We start from the raw sequence: 19,228 nt of genomic DNA on the forward strand, positions 1-19,228 counted from the left end.
TTTGTTGGGATTTTGTGTGCACCTGTTGGCTGTTCTGGGTCGCCAGCTTCTTCAGTTCCAAGCTTGGGATACATGAGGAAAAAGAGAACCGGGGCACTCACCAAACGGGTCCCCCCCTTGGGTCCCAAGGTCCCTGGCTGGTCTGCCGTCACTCTACCTTTCAGAGTCTTCTTACGGTTGTTGCATATATAACGTCCAGGATTTTTAGGTGTACTTAGTGAGAGGAATAGGGAAAAATATGTCGACTCCCTCTTCCTGGACGCGGAAGTCCCCAAACTTTAAATTTTCATGGTGTAATATGGGCCTACCCTTCCCTCCACTTGCTTTGTTTTCAATGTACAATTCTATCTTCCCAATTCTTCAGCAGCCTCTACTCCAACATATAAAACCATCCGTGTTCTCTTCTCCCAGAGCTGCCCTAGCCTGTTCCTTAGATTCCCATCTTGGGAATTCCCTCTGTTCTTTTCCGTGCTTAGAGCCCCGGTTCTGGACCTGCATCTCCCACCTTCCTGGTGCGTCCTTGTGCTCTGAGGCAGCACATCTCCCAAGAACCTCGTCAGAACGGGCTCTGAGGGGTCACATTTTAGAAACCTGACTGTCTGGTCATCATGACCAGAAAGGGACCCTCTCAATCTGAGAATCATGTCTGTTGGTGAATTTTCTGCAAAATGTCCTTCCATTACTGTCTTAACAACTTCCTCCCGCTCTCCTCCATTCTTTCTTCTCATGAGTCAGAGGCTGAACCTTCTGGATGGCTCCTATAATTTTTTCCCTCTCTCATCTTCTGTTTACTGATTTTGGATCTCCTTGTCTCTTGGTTTTTCTTTCCGGGTGACTGCCCTGACTTTATCTTTTGACCCCTCTAATGAATTTTTACGACATATAGTTAAGATCCGTTCATTCCAAAAGCTCTTGTCTCCGCCTCTTATCCTGTTGTCTCACAGTTAACAGTATTTCCTCTTATCTTTCTGACAACATTATGTATTTTTATTTTTCCCCTAGTTTCCGCACTGCTGCTGTCACATTCATGTTTACGTCTTGTGTTTGTCCTGGGCTCTATCTTTAGATGAAACGTCTTCCTCAAACGTGTACTTCTCCTTGACTGCCCACGAAAGAAGCCGTGTGCACGGGCAGAGGTGCAGACTGTCAGCTTCTCTCAGGCTGGCTGGGTGGTCACCCCAGGGTCATTCGAGGGAGCACTTCTGCGGGTTGTGTGGCTTCCACATGAAAGCACTCCTCCGAGGACCCCCTTGTGGGAGAGGCCTGGTTGCAGGCCTATCTGCAAGCTTGAGGGAAAGGGGGTGGGCAATTCTCACCATTCTGGACAGAGGCTTTGACTTAATCTGCTCATCTTCACACTGGGTCTCTCCCCACCCTCCTCTGGGCCAGGCGTCCCCACGTCTAAAGCCCCCCTAGTGTCATGTCTCTACCAGGGAGACCTGCCACCTCCCCCTGTGGCAGGTGAGAGCAAACCCCTCCCCCAAGTCCACACCGTGCTCCACGCGCCCCCAGCCCCCGGGTCCAGCTGGACAGCTCCGCGTCCTCTGAGGGACGCAGGTCCAGCTTCGTGGGCTCTGTGAACTTGTCACCCCACCTTCGTCAGCTCCCTCTGCACGTGTATGGGCCTCTCTCATCACCGCGGTCCCCTTTCCCATTCGCTCTGATTTCTCTCTGATTTCTTTTCATGTAGTGTTTAGGGGAAGCACTGACAATACACTAGTGCGCGTCATGTTTACCCACAAGTGGGTGCGGGCTTTGACAGGATTCAGGAGCCCGTGTCCTAGGCTGTGACAATGGCACACGGAATAGCTCTTAGCCTTGACCAAGGAACCGAAACACACGGCCAGCCTTTACGAGAAAGGAGGCAGCTTGCTACTGGAGAGAATGCCAGAAATGGGGCCGGAAGACAGAGACCTGGGGTTTGGGCACCCAGTTGTCAGACACACCACCGCAGGGGCACCGCCGGGTGGGAGTCACCCGAGGTGTGAATGGGGACGGGTCCCAGAACCGCAGCGTTTGGTGCATCAGGGGGCCTTTGCTGGCGACGGGCAGGCGGGTCCTGCGGCCGCGGACTTACCTTCACCTCCTTCTCGATATAGTCGCTCAGCAGTCTGTCGGGCTCGACGCGCTCAGGCAGGGACAGCACCACAGTGTGCAGAGGGCGCCTCTCTGTCACCTTCTCATGGGCTTTCTTATCTCTACTCTTTTCACCTTTTAGGAATACTCGTTTAAACGGCGACACAATTCCAGGCTGCAGGCAGAAACGGCAATGATTGGAGTTCATTATTCACAAAGGCTTTGCGCTGTACCCATGGCTAACAAGCGGAAGCGGCCAGAAGCACCACCATGGTCCCCGTGCAGACGGGCCGGCTACTGCCAGCCAGGGTGGGCTGGGCCCAGTGCCGCCTCGGGCACCGAGGGGCTGGTCCCTCACCTGTTCATGGACACTTACAAGGTCAAGGGCCAATTCTCAAGGTGAGTAAACTCAGGGGCCGAGAAGGGGCAGGAAGGGGGAGATTCCCTCAGAAGACAAAAATGCAGCATTGCTCTGAAGTGACCTCTCGGCTCCACTGGGTCACTTCACTGCAGGGTCTTGGAGAAGGCGGGGAGGTGTGGCCAGGACTGTGGCATCAACAGGAAACTCAGCTCAACAGCCGCAAGGCCCGCCTCTTCCCTCTCCCGTAGGAACGCAGCACGCGCTCTGCTTTCCCCTCCCTCCTCCGGGGCCTCGGGGGCTCAGGGCGCTGACCAGCACCTGAGTGACCTCACCCCGTGGTCAGTGTCTAGAGGGGCCTGGAGGCCAACCCTGCGATCAAAGTAAACCTGCAGAGGGAGAGCCAGGGACAGCGGGGAGAATAAAGTCAACCTCGCCTGCGGGCCCCAGCAAAAGGCCCAGGATTCCCTCCCTGCAGCTCTGTAAGAGCCCTCCAGGCCCTCCACGGGCACAGATGTTCAGAGAGTCAGGCGTGGGCACTGGGCACCTGCACACAGAGGCCAAAGGTGACCGCTTCCAGTCACGCAAAGGAACGTAAAACCAGAGAACACAAGACGCCAATGTGCAGCCTCGGCAGGGAAACCTCACCGAACACAGCAGCGAAACCCAAAGGTGGTGACCCACACCAGACCGAGAAGTCACCTTCCATTGTCTTGTCTGTGATTCTGCAGCTCGCCTGCCTGGGCAGGACCCAACGCCAGACAGCGGCCGGGACCTAGGGCAGGCCTAGCTCTGACCAACACTTACAAGAAACAAATGTCTATGTCGCCAACCATGTACCAAAAGCTCTCGTTCCTGTCTCTCCTCTGCAAGGGGGAAATTCAGCCACATGCCATATCCCACCCCAAACAATGCCTGCGAGGCGCCTCGGCAGCCTGTCAATCTCACAGATGGAGGATGGAGAGGGGCCCTGACTCCCTCACAAAGGCAGGTGAGGCCTCGGGGGTCTCCAGGAGGTCCTGCAGGGCCCGCCCCACACAGAACACGCCCTCAGCCAAGTGGACCCAGCATTCTTCCTGCTCCTTCTATAGCCGGAGCCCGGCTCTCCTCCTCTGCTCCTTGGCCTGCACTCCTTACCCCTGAGCATTTGGCCCCTGGATAGCTGCCTTTTACCCCACTGATCCACCGCAACTAACACTGGAGCGCCCCTCCTCGCACTGGATACCCACCGAGTTCCCACTGCCCATCCCAATGCAGCCCCTCAGCGCTTCGTGCCGCGTGGGTGGCTGGGGGAATGATGCTGATGTGAGGCCCTCAGGGCTGGGGAGGATCAACGCTAGACGAGACTTGCGCTGTGTGCGGCTTCATTGACTTCTCTCTGCTCTTGTTTACATTTGAAATCGTCCATAAGATTTTGTTTTTAAAGGATGAGTACAGTTCCTGCCTACAACTGCTTACACTTAAGCTGAGACAAGATAAAAGCACAAAAGGTTAAGGGAGGCAAGATAACCAATCGCATCATCATAGGGAAAGCATCATCTCCACAGTCTCAGACGAACTACAGAGGAGCGAGGGGGCTCCTCGGAGGAGCCGGAGACGGCTGATCCCAGCCCTCAGACAGCCCGCCCCCAGGGCTGCTCAGGCTTCTTTCTCCTCGTTCCCACAGGAGTTGTCAGCCCCAGCACAAATTCTGCGAGTGGGGGAGAGGGTGAGGCACTTCAGGTGAAATCCGGGGTGGGCGGGGTCTGGACCAGGTGACCGTGATGTAGGGCTCACGTGGAAACAGTGGGACACTGTCACCCACAATTTGCCAGACCGATGGTAAAGTTTACACTGAAAGCAAGCGACACTGAGAGCTGAGTAATGTAAACATCACGTTTCACCAGCCTGACTGCGGGCAGGTCAGTCCAGGCCCTGAACCGTAACTGCCACTCTGGCTGGCATCCGAGGCGATCAACGGCATACACATGACTCTTCGATCCTGTTCTGCTTGACTGTTATCTGCACTGAGAGCCTCCTAGCTCCTGTGATGAGCAAGGCACTGCCCTAGGGCTGTGGAAGTACCGAGACACGCGGCACAATGTTACACAGATGACCTATATCCCAAAGTGGCTGGAGTAAACATCTGTCCCTACACCATTTCTACCTGGTAACCTCACCAAGTTCACTCTCCCAAATCATAACCAGCACGGGCACAGCCCACGGTTGATTCTGAGCCTGATGGCGCACGAGAACAGCTCAGCTCGACCTGTTTGCTGCTCTACCTCGCTACTCCTCTACGCCGGGAAGCAACAGGAAACCAGTTCTGAGACGAGGGGTTTGCCAAGGTCAGCCTCTTACCAAATCGCCAGGTCCACAGGCCACATGCAAACCATGCTGTTATTTTAATGTTGAGGGACGGGGTCATAAAGTCACAGTCTGCACACAGAATCAATGTGTGGCAAGGACCCAGAGCCCGAGTCCTGCAACCCACCTTAAGGAGAGACCCTCTGCCAGCCCATACGCCTCATCTGTCTGGCCCCTGCAGGCCAAGGAAACCAGGACGCCCACTGCAGACGCCTCCTACTGCTCGAGGACCAGCTTACCCTACGCTGAGCCCCACTCCGTCTTCTGCTGCCTTTACCTCTTGGGAGCCAGCACCCTACAGGGGAGCAGTAATGTGTCTGATGTCTGTGCCAGCCAGCATCAGGAAGGCCCCGTGGGGGGATGAGACGGAATTCCCACCCTCTAGGTGGTCACCGTCAAGCCGGGGGAGATAAGCCCAAAGCAGATGAACAGGGACTGAATCCGTGATGAGAACTGCCAGCCAGGTGCCTCGAAGGTGTACTTTAGGGCCCAAATGCCCTGTTTTTAAAGGAGCTACCCTGGCAACAAGGCACGGCCCGTGAGGCCCCGTGACGAATAATGGCGCGTGCCCTCCACTGCTCACAGGCTGGCGGAGGCGAGGGGAGCCGCCCCGGAACCCAGGCTGCACACAAGGCCACCTGGCCAAGCATGAACTTGGCATGACTGATTTGGAATCAGACACGGCTTCCCTAACTCAGTCCTCAGTGTTACATACCCCAGGCATCATGTGCTTTTTTTTTTTTTAACATCCCAAATACGTTCAACCAGTGGATAAGCCTCCCTAGAAAGTGGAATATTGAAACCATTATGTGAAGAAATGCACCCAGCAAACCTGCAGCTTTCCTCTGCCGCCTCACCCTGTTTCAGCACAGAACGGGGGCGGCTGCCCCACCCAAGGACAGCAGGCGTGTGACACAGGAGGTGCGCGCCCCGCTCCCGCTGCAGGAGCTGGAAAGTAGACACGGCTGGGAGCTGGGGGATGGCAGGCACAGTGGGGGCCCCTCAGCTTCTCCAGAAACACAATGAACAAGAGGGCACCTCAGGATTTTGGAGCCTATGTTGCTTTTAAACAGAAAATGTAAAAGAAAGTTCTGCTTGAAAAAAATAAACTGAGAACAATTAAGAATATTCTGGGACTTCCCTGGTGGCGCAGCGGGGTTAAGAATATACCTGCCAATGCAGGGAACACGGGTTCGAGCCCTGGTCCAGGAAGATACCACATGCCGCAGAGCAACTAAGCCCGGGCGCCACAACTACTGAGCCTGTGCTCTAGAGCCCACGAGCCACAATTACTGAGCCCATGTGCCACAACTACTGAAGCCCATGCGCCTAGAGCCCGTGCTCTGCAGCAAGAGAAGCCACCACAGTGAGAAGCCCGCACACCGCAAGAAGAGTAGCCCCCGCTCGCCATAACTAGAGAAAGCCCACGTGCAGCAACAAAGACCCAACGCAGCCAAAAATAAATAAATTAATTAATTTTAGAAAAAGAATATTCCGATGCACAGAATCAGGATTCCATTAAACGACTGTGGATTCTTTAATTCACTGGAATAGCCTCCAGATCAATACAGAGTTTTAAAAAGTGGTTTTAGCCCGTGTAATTGTTCATCCTTCACTCAACAGGTATTTTCATTGAGCGCCCATGTTCATCATCACTGAAATGATCTTGCCATCTCTGACCCCAAAAGACAAAAGGAGCAATTTAGCCCCTGGAAGGAGCACAACGCCAAGCACGGGTTCTCTTCGTGAATGGAGCCCTGGCACCGAGTGCCACCCGGCGTCCATCTGTGCCTGAATCTCTCGTGAAGAAACGGGGGCCCTGAGTGTTGAAGGAACCAACCGAGGATCCGAGGCACAGATCCAGGGAGGGGATGCGGGGCTTCAGTGGCCCTGTCAGGCATCTGCAGACTTCTCACATGGAACACACGCTGCTTCCTAGACCTGTGCAGAACTTCCGAACTGGCTCAGAAGTGATACCTAGATGCTTACAGTATTCTTACAATATATTTTCCATCTTATGCCTGAAACAACTTTTGAAGTTGGAAACCTCAAATGTAGCTCTTCAACACACACACACACACACACACACACACACACACACACACACAGACACAAACTCTGGCCCACTTAGCGCTTTCCTAGAGGAGGGACCAGGGGCCAGGCTGGCCTTGGGTATTGTTAGATTAAAGCCTGACTTAGCATCTCACTTGGGGTGACCAGGCTCCGAGTAACTGCATCTCCTAAACAAATTCCCAGAGGCTAACTTCTCCGTCAGACTGTCTGTTTATTAACTTATAGTATGAAATGCGTGTGCTGAAGGAACCAGCACAACTGCTCATGGGACAGTGGCCTCTACTTGCGGACCAAAGTGAATAATAAGGTGACATACACCAAGTCACTCCATGTGCACAGTGCTCAGTCCAGCGCGTTCTAGAGAAAGCGTGTGGCAGTGAAGGAAGGAAACCCGCACTGGGCACCTCGAAGGCCTCAGTACGGTGTTCACGCACCCTTACCTGCTCCTTTGGTTAGTAACACAAAACCGCCCCAGAACAAAGCCTTCAAGTGCAATGCCCTGGGATCCTTCAGTTCGGCATTCAGCAAACGTCTAATGGCCACTTGGCATGTGCCCGGCACTGGGGTTGCACCTCAAGGGACCCCCTTCCCTGCCCCAGGGCCCCTTCTGCTGAGGGAGGGAGAGGAGGACTGCTCAGCGGGGATCAGGCTCCGCAGGGCTGCGGGACAACACCAGGGAGAGACACCCAGGCCAGCACGTGGGCCGGGCAGAGCCACTGTCCAACTGTCCAGCTGGGCAAGGCAGCGGCTACTCCCCAGATTCACCCCCGCCCAAGTGCACGAAGCACCCCGACAAATCCTCTCCCATAAGCACCACTGTTTAAAGCTGTATCTCAACGTTGCCTATCTTAACTCCAACTCCCTGTAACGCAAGTCAACAGATTCACTATCTTTTTAAAAAGGAAGTTAAGCACTTAAGCGCCTACCAACAGAAAAAGAGCCTTTCTTAGGTGCCGCAGAGGCCCAAATAAGGAGTACGACACAGCCCGTGCCCCAGGACCTCCTACAGACCTCGAGTTCCCTATCTCAGGACTAGGCATGAACCTGACCTCCCCCACTGCAGCCGTTTGCTCTGGTGACACACACTGCGCCTGACCGTCCACGCAGCGGCCGAGGCCACTCCTGCCGGGCACTCCTCCTCCCTCAGGCGTCACGGGTGAAATTCCAGGCACGAGTCTGCACTGTGAATGTGCTCTTTCTTGGCCTCTTCCCTAAATCATTTTCCAACTCAGATCTTGGGTCCTAACTGACTACAAATCTACATGAACGTCACTCTTCCTCAGCAGACCTGACATCCACAGTCTCTTCCTCCTTAAGTGAAGATGGACGCACCCAACAACCTACAAACAGCTCACCTTGCTCACTTCGCTGGCCACTGGGGCTGCCAGTTCTCAGACCCGGAAGCCAGCAGGAACCCTCCACCCCACCTTCCCAAAGTAAAGGCCACAAGACCCAAACAATCATTCTAGACGGCTCTTTCCACGCTGGGTTTGCACCTACCTCGTTCTCCATGGAACACCCCGCTGGAAAGTCTGTGTGAGGAGGAATTTCTCTGGAGGAATTCTGGTTCCTCCCCCTCTGCCGATAGTTACTGTGCATTCTCCTCTGTTCACTTCTGAGCTTGTTGAAAAATATGGTCAGATGTTAGCCCTCCCTCTGAAAAAAACATGTGAATGAACAGGAAGACCAGAAACCACAGCTTCCTTCTGCAAACCCCACTGAAGCTGTTTACAGTTTTTTAAAAAAGTTTGAGGCAGGCAACACCCTAAAACTGCTGGCAAAATCCAAACAGGCTGCATGCACGAAAAGACATAAAGTAAACCCACACATCTTCATACTGAACCAGCACGTCTTCTACCTAAACCTCCACATCTCCTTACTGAACCAGCCCATCTTCTAATTAAGCTTGCACATCTCCTTACTGAACCAGCACATCTTCTAACTAAACCAGCACACCTCTTTACTGAACCAGCACATCTTCTAATTAAACCAACACGTCTTCTTACTAAACCAGCCCATCTTCTTACCAAGTCAGCAGATCTTCTTAGCAAACCAGCCCATCTTCTTATTGAACCAGCCCATCTTCTAATTAAATCAGCACATCTTCTTATTAAATCAGCACATCTTCTTACTAAACCAGCCCATATTCTTACTAAGCCAGCCCATCTTCTTACTAAACCAGCCCACCTTCTTACCAAATCAGCAGATCTTCTTACTAAACCAGCCCATCTTCTTACTAAACCAGTGCATCTTCTTACCAAACCAGCCCATCTTCTTACTAAACCAATGCATCTTCTTACTAAACCAGTGCACAGACTTATTAAACCAGTGCATCTTCTTACTAAACCAGCGCATCTTCTTACTAAACCAGTGCACAGACTTATTAAACCAGTGCATCTCCTTACTAAACCAGCCCATCTTCTTACTAAACCACTGCATCTTCTTACTAAACCAGCCCATCCTCTTACTAAACCAGTGCATCTTCCTTACTACCTCTAGCACACAGAGCCCACGGGTGGCCTCCCTACATTTCTAGCCAATACCGTGTAGTCAGTTGAAGGACATTATTTTGCAAGTCCGACCATTCTGCAAATCCAAACGACAAAGTTAAAAAGAGTAAGCAAGGAAGCTGAGAGCACTGCTGGGGCTCCCCCTCCTGACGTGCGTTGTCACCTATGTGGTGGGACCCGCCGACCTGGCTGTTTCTGGCCGTTTCTGGCCGGCTGTTGCCTGCTTCAGGGCACTGTAGTCCAGGGGGCCTGTGCAGAGCACACCTTCTCCATGACCGTCAGCCTACAAAAGCCTCTACCTGCCTCCAGGACTCTTGCGTTTGAGATGCAACTTTGAAACTAAAGAGTATGTCCTTGAGCAAGCTCACTTTAACTCCTTCAGGGTCCAATCTGATCCTGAAAAGGAGAAGTTGGGTTTGTTGATGCTGAAGACCCTTACACTCTCTAGATGTTCCAGCAGGGCTGCAAATAGGAGAGGCTACTTAATTAACTGTTCTGGTTAATTAGAGTGATGATTTAGAGTGACCATATTCACAGCTCAAAACATGACAGATATAATACAATTTTACTGACATTAGATTTATTAATATTAGATTAAAATTAGATTTGATCAAAGTGCTAATTTTCAACAGTTTTCTGCCCGTAAAAATGGCTATTTCATATGGTTCAATTTAAACTGCAACAAAGTTTAGTATTTCCTGATTCTGAAAAGACTGGTTCAGAACAATAATTTCATGCCTCAGTTACCACTACACATGCCGCAGATGTAGAAAGCACAGTAAACCGGGTAAGGAGTACTGCACTAGATTTGTTTGAATAAACATCTGGTATTGACTGGACTATCCCTTTATCTCTTTAGACACACAGGGCACCATGGGTACTGTCTGGACTCCGCTTTCTCCTTCTTTCTAAAAGCTGCCCCTGCAGAGCAGAATCAGGTAGCCCTGAGGGAAAGGGAACCAGGCGTGAGATTCAGAGACCTCAGGAGGTGGAGCAGCCCCCAGGACGTAACTTGGTGGCTGTGGGGCCTGAGTCCACTGCCTTCTCCCCACGAGGTCCCCCTGCATGCGACACACAGCCCACCCTTCCAAAGTCCCAGAGCTGCCCCTCCCGGGGAAACACAGGAAACTAAAGGAAGCCCATCAGCTGCACGTACAAGCCAACCTGTCCTGCTTTCACAGATACAGTGATCACCAGGGTCAGCATGGAAGAGAAAGGGCAGGGAGCACAGGGGGCAAAGGACAGACTGGATGGGGGCTTAAATTCTAGGGGGTTTAGAGGCATTTGAGGAGAACAGCATCCATAAACACAGCCGAGAGAGAGACAGAGACAGACACAGCAAACAAGAAAGGTATCTTAGAAATTACATACACGATCGCTGAATAATAAAACGGGTGTAACTGAAAGCCCAATTAGTGACCCGGAATATGGTGGCACTGTTACAAATGAACGTTCCAATCATCTTGATGATCGACAGCACTAACTCTGAACCCCAATTAAGCAAAACGTTAGCCCCCCCCAAAAGAATTCCATTCCTATTAGGATTGAGTCACAAAAAAACTGTACTCAGTGATTATCATACTTTGAATTTCACCAATGAAAATGTGGAAATTTGTTTTCTCTCTTCTGATGTGATACCTACTTAAAACCCTCAATGTTACCTCTTGGCCCATAAAGCCTAAAACATTTACTATCTGGTTCTTTACATGAAAAGCTTGCCAACTCTATCCTAGAACATAAAGCGAAAGATGAAAACTAAGAAAATATGGGGACTTCCCTGGTGGTGCAGTGGTTAAGAATCCGCCTGCCAATGCAGGGGACACGGGTTCCAGCCCTGATCCGGGAAGATCCCACATGCCGCGGAGCAACTAAGCCCGTGCGCCACGACTACTGAGCCTGCGCTCTAGAGCCCGCGAGCCACAACTACTGAGCTCACGTGCCACAACTACTGAAGCCCACCGCCTAGAGCCCGTGCTCTGCAACAAGAGAAGCCACCGCAACAAGAAGCCCGTGCACCGCAACGAAAAGTAGCCCCTGCTTGCCACAACTAGACAAAGCCCACGTGCAGCAACAAAGACCCCATGCAGCCCAAAATAAATAAATTTATTAAAAAATTTAAAAATAATAATAAAAATTTAAAAACAGCCACAGTAGCATTATTTTGCTTTAAAACTTGACAGGAATTTTTTTAAATCTTCAACTATCCAATTGGTGTTCAAATTTTTCACCAACAGACTCACATTTTTTTTTTAATAGTTTGTTCAAATCAAGATGCGAATCAGGTCCATCGATAGACTGCCCTGAGCCGACACAATTCTTAAGTCTCTTGATGCATTTGTTAAATAGCCAGGGCAGGTCGTCCTGTAGAATATCCCACTTTCTGGCTCCTGCAGGCTGTATCTCTGTCAGAACTTTGAAGATGCTTCTCAGCCCCTGTATTTCTTGTAGACCGGTGGTTGGATCATGAGGCTTTATTTCACTCAAGTGTGATGTTTTTTCAAGAACGCTTCCATCAGGGGGCACATAATATTGGGCAGTGACCTGCCACTGATGGCTATGGCCTGGCCCCTTTGTCTCATAGTTGGATATTTTTCAACAGTCTGGTTCCACAATCCCTTCATCATTTATTAGTGGAAACATTTACATAAAGAGACCTTTTCCCTCCTCGACTACTTGGTCACCCTGAGGTACAGATCCTTCAGAAAAGTCAAGTTAAATGCATCATCCTTTCTCTTCAGCAATGCTGCTTCCTTGGAATCGCTGGAGCTAAACAATCCATTAGTCATCATCTTAGGGACGATCCAATTGTCCCGCCCCGGCCAGCGGCGGCCTCTTCGAAGTGGACCCTGGCAGCTGCTGAGGGCTCCTCAGACCTAGAAGTGGCCACTGCTGCTTCTAGAGGAAAGTGCTGTTTCAGGCCCACTACCACTCACCGAGGGTGTTCACTGCGCCTGGGACTTGGCACCAGAGAGAGTGAGGAAATAAGCACCTTGTGTTTAAGAGAAAAACCTCATGAATTCACAGTATTTCCAACCCAAAGTAGGATTACAGGGTTATTGATCACATTCTTTGGTATTATCTGCACCCACCCACTCCCCCTATGGTGAAAGCCAGTGTGTAATGTTGTTAATGTAACTATAGTTCCACTTTATCCTAAAACATATGGAACAGTAGCAATAATACCAGTATTATTACTAATAAAATGATTACTGAAAACAATTCGCTGAAAGTTTTTTCGTTGGTTTCCTTGTCCTTGGTGTATGTCCCACTGTCGGCCTGCTGTCGAATTTCTATGATTTAATTACTTGAAATAACTCTTTTCTGTGGGGTTATGTCTTTTGTTTGTTTTTGCCATTTTTTACTAATACTTTGCTTTTGATTTTTTTAAGTAATTTTTTTTTTTTAATGTTTGGATTCAATTGTAATCCTTTAAGTCGTTACATGGTCCAAACTCACAAGGCCCATGCTGAGAGGTCAGCCCCTCCCCTCCGGATAATCATCGAAGATAGGGCTCCACGCTGCACCCTCCCACCCCGGCCCGCTGTGAGGCTGCAGCATGGTTTAGCGAGCCTGCACCCCAGGGGTGGAATGAGGCCAAAATGAACAGCCTGGTGCGCAAACTGCCTCGTGTTTTTGCCCATGTTTCCTTGGGGGAGGTTTCCGAAGTGGGATGCTGGGTCAGTCGCGGCCCCAGAGTTCAGCCAGACATAGCCCCTTATGCCCTGTCAGGAGCTATGCTGGCCGGTTCCTCATGCCTGACCAAGCAGGGATGTCTGCTGGCCTGAAAGGTGAGAACAGGTAGCTCAGTGTGCTCTTAATTTGCATTTCTCTTATTATGCAAGAGTCTGAGTTGCCTTTTCACACATTTAAAAGCCATTTGAGTTTCTTTTTCAGTGAACTGTCTGTTCCCATCTCTTGACTTGTTTTTTCCTCTCAGGTCCTCAGCCTTTGTTGTCTCTATTTTTAGAAGCACCTTAGATGTGGGATATTTGCTTTTTGTTTTATAAGTTGTAAATATTTTTTCTCGATTTGTTGTCTTTTTACTTTGCTTATGTTTATGTTATCAGATCTGGTCTTTCCCCTCCTTGCTCTGAATTTTGAATAATAGTTAAGAAAACTTTCCTCGGGAATTCTCTGGCGGTCCAGTGGTTAAAACTCCACGCTTTCACTGCTGAGGGCCCAGGTTTGATCCCCAGTCAGGAAACTAAGATCCCACGAGCCACGCGATACGGCCAAAAAAAAGTTTCCTCATCTCCCAGATCATTGAAGAATTCACCCATATTTTTGCCTAGTACCTCTATGGCTTAATTATTTTTGCTTTCATTTAAATCTCTGAACCACCTGTTGTTCACCCTTGTGTACACTAGGAAGGATGAATCTGATTTCATCCTTTTCCACACGTTTGTCCAGTTACCCCAATATCACCCATTACTCAGTTGTCCCCACTGCTATGAAACACCATTTTACTGGGCACTCAAGTTTCCCCATGGAGGGGGGTCTGTTTCTGTATTTTCTCCTCTGTTCCTGCAGCTTATCCCAGGACAACCCCACAGCTTCAATCGGGGGCGAGACAGCACAACCCAATCTGGGGTTGTTCCCTCATTTTTCTTCTTCAGAGATTGTTCTGCTTGTGCGTAACAAAAAATGAGCTTTAAGTCAAGTGGTCTCATTCCATTAACAAGCACCATGGTATTGTTATTGGGATCATGTTAAAAATTAATTCAGGGAGAGTAGACACAGTCACGATGCCACTATCCCACCCGAACACAGGTGTCTTCCACTTCTTCAAGTCCATGTTTGTGTGTTTCAGGAGATTTTCTTATAGAGATTTTGGATGTTTCTGTTCATTTTAACCCTAAAGTATGTACTTGTAATCGTAAACAGATCTTCTATTATACGCTGGCGTTCCAACAGGACGAAGGGAAAAGCCAAGCTGGCTGGAGGGGCTGTAGAGCAACAGGACGGGAGGAGACAGCAACGGATACAAGAGCCCAGCCTGGGGTGCGGGAACTGGGGGGCTGGGGTACGTGGGGAGGAGGGCGAGGACCCCCAGGCCCCACATATTCCTGTGTTGTTGACTTGAACACTGACTGTGGTTTCTGCATTTGAGCTGCACTAGCTGTTTTCATCGGCCCGTGTAACTGGGAGAGAAGCTACGAGGCACTGATGGGAGGGCCTGGAGGCTGGTGTAGGTGACCCTGCATGGCAAGCCTTGACAAATGCACGGCAAGAGCTGCTGGCACCCCTAAAGGGGCCAAGACGCACTACTGCACCCATGTCTGGGCCCGAGGTTCCACCCAGTCAGCGTAATAGAAGCCACTGGTGCACGGAGCCCTCAAACAGCAGGGCCGCTGTCCCCATGCCACCTGGCATGGCAACCGGGCCTGAATGTGTTGCTGCCACTGATGGCTCCCGATGTGCCACCTCAGACACCACCAATGCCCTCTGAAAGAACGCTGTGCCCTCTGGCAAGAAAACAAGTCAGTCTGCCTACACCTGGCAAAGTGAACAGCTGACCTTTACTGCCTGAACTCTCCATCGGCTGCCCGGCTGGCACGTGCCGAGTGACGGTGGGACTTCATTCTTGTGGGAGTCATAGCAGACTGATGGCTCCCAGAGAGAACCACCTGCGAGGGTTACGTGCCACCTGCCCACCTCTGTCTAAAGGGGCAGGTCATGAGGAGAGCAAAGTCCAAGGCCTGGCTTCCCCGGGTCACCTGTGGGCCATCTGGACAGCATCACGGACAGCATGTCACACTCTGACCCCACAGCCACTAACAGAGAGGATGCCAATCCCTGATGGCCCCTTGGGATACAGAAGGCGCTTCTCCCGTAAGGACAGGAGCACCCGAGGTGGGAATGGGATGAGGGGGAGGAACGCTCACCGAAGGCAAAACGATGACAGCTCGACCACAATTCGAACAAGTTCTCTCCCAACTGCATTCTCATAAGGTGAGACCCGCCCCAGAAACGCCCAACAGAAAGAACAGCTCCACTTAAAGGTAAAACCCATGCACTTCCATAAACAGGAGGCTGCACGTGGTCTGGCCCCAGAGGAAGCAAGGTCCACTACCTTACCCACACTGCTGACTCAGGTAGAGCCTCGCCCACCAGACCGGACCCAGGTCACGGATGGTAAAGCTTGCCTCACTTCTGAGGTTCATGACCCATGGAAGGCTGCAGCTGCCTGCATGACCGATCATGAGTGTCCCACAGTCCAACGCACTGGACACACTGACCAAGGGCCAAACATCCAGGTTCCCTGCTGCAGGACAGATGTGACAACCTATCCACGTGTCGAATCTTCATGGAGCCCGTGTAAGCACCCACAAAGGAAGCGCTGCCATGGGCAAAGTCAACGAGCATCTCTACTAGAGCCTGACCCCCTGGTGATGGGCGACCAGAAGAGACTAGTGCAGCCAAGAGGACGGCCTTTGGAAACCTGTCCGCATCCCTGGTGAGCACGTCATCAGGAATGTGATGGAAGCAACACAGGAGATGCGTACACGGACGCCGAGCAACTGCTGAGCGTAAGGGATGGGCAGTGCACATGCAACTCCGCCTCCATAGAGGCCACCACCTCAGCGCTAATTCTGCTAAGGAATTAGGGGGAATTCCTGGGCCAGTTTTGCAATTTTTCTTAAGTTTGAAATTATTTCAAAATAAAAAGATTCTTAAAAACACACATCTGGGCTTCTCTGGTGGCGCAGTGGTTGAGAGTCCGCCTGCCAATGCAGGGGACACGGGTTCGAGCCCTGGTCCGGGAAGATCCCACATGCCGCAGAGCAACTAAGCCTGTGCGCCACAACTACTGAGCCCACATGCCACAACTACTGAAGCCTGCATGCCTAGAGCCCATGCTCCGCGACAAGAGAAGCCACGACAATGAGAAGCCTGCGCACTGCAACGAAGAGTAGCCCCCACTCACCACAACTAGAGAAAGCCCCGCAGCAACAAAGACCCAATGCAGCCAAAAATTAATTATTTTTTTTAAAAAACCAACTTTTAAGTGCACTTTGGAAAATAAAATCCAAAATTATTAGCAAATGCCATTTTCATCTACTAGCTTGGCAAATATTCAACAGCTTGGAAATATGCCATGTGGGCAAAGATATTAAAAAACAAGCACTCTCATCATAAATTGCTGTTAAGAATAAAAACTAGGAACTTCCCTAGTGGTCCAGTGTCTAAGACTCCTCCACACTCCCAATGCAGGGGGCCTGGAGATCCCGCATGCCACAACTAAGACCCCGAGTAGCCAAATAAACAAATATATATTTTTTTTAAATGGAAGAAGAAAAACTGGAACAATCACTATGGGGAACAATGTGTCAATATCTATAAAATTACAAATGTACGTATGCTTTCCTGATAATTGCATTTTCAGGAATTAATCCTATAAATACATTTACACACATGTGAAAGGTTGGTAGAAAGCTAATATCTGCATTTTTTTGTTAGAGCAAAATGACAACCTAAAAGTCCATAAACAGGCTACTGTTTAAATGAATTATATTAATCCACAGGAGAAAATGCCATCCAGCTCTAAAAAAGAATAAAGAATCTACATACCCATAATGAAAGAGCTCCAGAAAATATTGTCAAGAAAAAATAACACCAAAGAGGTTCCTATTTGCAAAAGAGAGGAGTAGATTGTATCAGAATAAGTTTCTCACAAATCAGGGTTATGCACTCTAGGATCTAGAAGTGATAACACCCCAGTAGCAATAAGCACATCTACTGACCAGATCTTGGTTTCTAAATATCATTTCCACCGAGAGCAACCAGTGCTCCTTGGACAAATGTCAAGCTCAGGGCTGGACAAGAAAGTATCAGATGAACCTGGAGCATCTTGTGGCAAACGTAAGCAAGAACTCAGAGAGTACTGGGGGGCTTCCCTGGGCACAGCGGTTAAGAATCCGCCTGCCAGTGCAGGGGACACGGGTTCGAGACCTGGTCTGGGAAGATCCCACATGCCGTGGAGCAACTACGCCCATGCACCACAACTACTGAGCCTGCACTCTGGAGCCCGCGAGCCACAACTACTGAGCCCACGTGCCACAACTACTGAGCCTGTGCTCTAGAGCCCGCAAGCCACAACTACTGAGCCCACGTGCCACAACTACTGAGCCTGCGCTCTAGAGCCCACAAGCCACAACTACTGAGCCCATGTGCCACAACTACTGAGCCTGTGCTCTAGAGCCCGCAAGCCACAACTACTGAGCCCACGTGCCACAACTACTGAGCCTGCACTCTAGAGCCCACGAGCCACAACTACTGAGCCCATGTGCCACAACTACTGAGCCTGCGCTCTAGAGCCCGTGAGCCACAACTACTGAGCCCACGTGCTACAACTACTGAGCCTGCGCTCTAGAGTCCGTGAGCCACAACTACTGAAGCCCGCAAGCCTAGAGCCCGTGCTCCGCAACAAGAGAAGCCACCGCAGTGAGAAGCCCGCGCACCGGAACGAAGAGCAGCCCCCACTCAACGCAACTAGAGAAAGCCCGCGTGCAGCAACAAAGACCCAACGCAGCCGAAAATAAATTTAAAAAATAAATAAATTTATCAAAAAATAAATACACGAAGCCAAAATGAACTGAACTACAGGGAGAAACAAGCAAACCTAAAACAATAACTGGAGACTTTAACACCCCCCTTCTCAATAACTGACAGAATTAGCATACAAAAATTCAGTAGGAAACAGTTTGGCAGTGTTTTACAAAGTTAAATATACAGCTCCTATATAACTGGGCAATTCCATTAGTAGTTATTGTCCAAAAGAAATGATAACATATGTCCACACAATGGGTCATTCACAGATGTTCACAGTAGCTTTTCATTATAATACAAAACTAAAAAGAACCCTAATGTCCGACAAAAGGTGACGGAGAAACAAACTGTGGTATATACATACCACAGACTACTACTCAGCAATAACATACACACAACATTGTGGATGAATCTCAAAAACATTATGCTGAGTAGAGGTTCTTGCACACAAGTATATTGTATGAATCCATCTGTATCAAGTTCTAGAGCAGATAAAACTAATTCAGACAATACTAATGTATATTGGAAATTAATCCAAACAGCAATAATCTATAGTGGAAATACAGAACAATGGTTGCCTGGGAAAGGGACTTCCTAAGAGGTAGGAAGGGAACTTTCTGATCGAGGATTATGGTCTATTTCTCGGCAGGGGTTTGGGTTACACAGGTGTATGCTTTTGCCAAAATTTAGCTGATGTACATTTAAGATGTGTCCATTTCACCATAAATTTTACAGAGAAAGAAAACTGTAAACAAATACTGAACTCTAGTTAATGATACGCATGCTGAAGTGTTTAGATCAAAGTGAACTGATGTCTGCAATTTACTTTGAAATGCATCAGAAAAATAAAATGGGTCGATGGACAGGTAGAAGGATGAAGAGATGGGCAGACATGAGATAAAACAAATATACCAAATGTTAATGGCAGAATCTAGGCAGTGGGTATATGGGTATTTGCCATAAAATTCTTCCAACTTTGGTGTATTCAAAACTTTTCATAATAAAATGCTTGGGGCGTGGGGGGCGGAGGAAGCAGACTGTGGCTGTAGACTCCTCTTCCGAGAAGTGGCGCTGAAGATGCACATGTTTTATGTGGAGGCTTAGAACACAGCCTAAAATAGGTCTGACATTGGATGTACCTGCCTTCATCTACTATGCATATTTCAGAACATAAAATGTAAGAGCTATTTAGAGCAACACCTCTCCCGGCAGTAATAAAACACTTAGACACAGTCAGACCCAAAACGTTTCCTGACATTGACAAGTAGGATAACATACCTGACACGTAGGTCTGTCCAAGGCCTTAAACTAATAA

At 49.7% G+C, this 19,228-nt stretch overlaps 1 protein-coding gene across 9 annotated transcripts in view; it reads right to left on the minus strand.

The window, feature by feature from the left end:
• CCM2 (CCM2 scaffold protein) overlaps positions 1 to 19,228 on the minus strand; it is a 58,889-nt gene that overhangs the window by 32,732 nt on the left and 6,929 nt on the right. For 2 of the 9 annotated variants that reach the window (XM_067745742.1, XM_067745743.1), the window contains 2 exons: positions 8,354 to 8,509; positions 2,078 to 2,251 (listed from right to left, as the gene is read on the minus strand). The exons of 1 other annotated variant lie outside the window; for it this stretch is intronic. In XM_067745742.1, coding sequence (XP_067601843.1) covers positions 2,078 to 2,251; positions 8,354 to 8,452 — 273 coding nt within the window. In that variant the 5' untranslated portion in view covers positions 8,453 to 8,509. Of the gene's footprint in view, positions 1 to 2,077; positions 2,252 to 3,663; positions 3,697 to 8,353; positions 8,510 to 19,228 lie in introns of those variants that run through there. 6 more of the 9 variants (XM_067745744.1, XM_067745740.1, XM_067745746.1 and 3 more) reach the window with 5 other exon arrangements.

This window comes from Pseudorca crassidens, chromosome 8 (genome assembly GCF_039906515.1).
Source record: "Pseudorca crassidens isolate mPseCra1 chromosome 8, mPseCra1.hap1, whole genome shotgun sequence".
NCBI lineage: Eukaryota > Metazoa > Chordata > Mammalia > Artiodactyla > Delphinidae > Pseudorca > Pseudorca crassidens.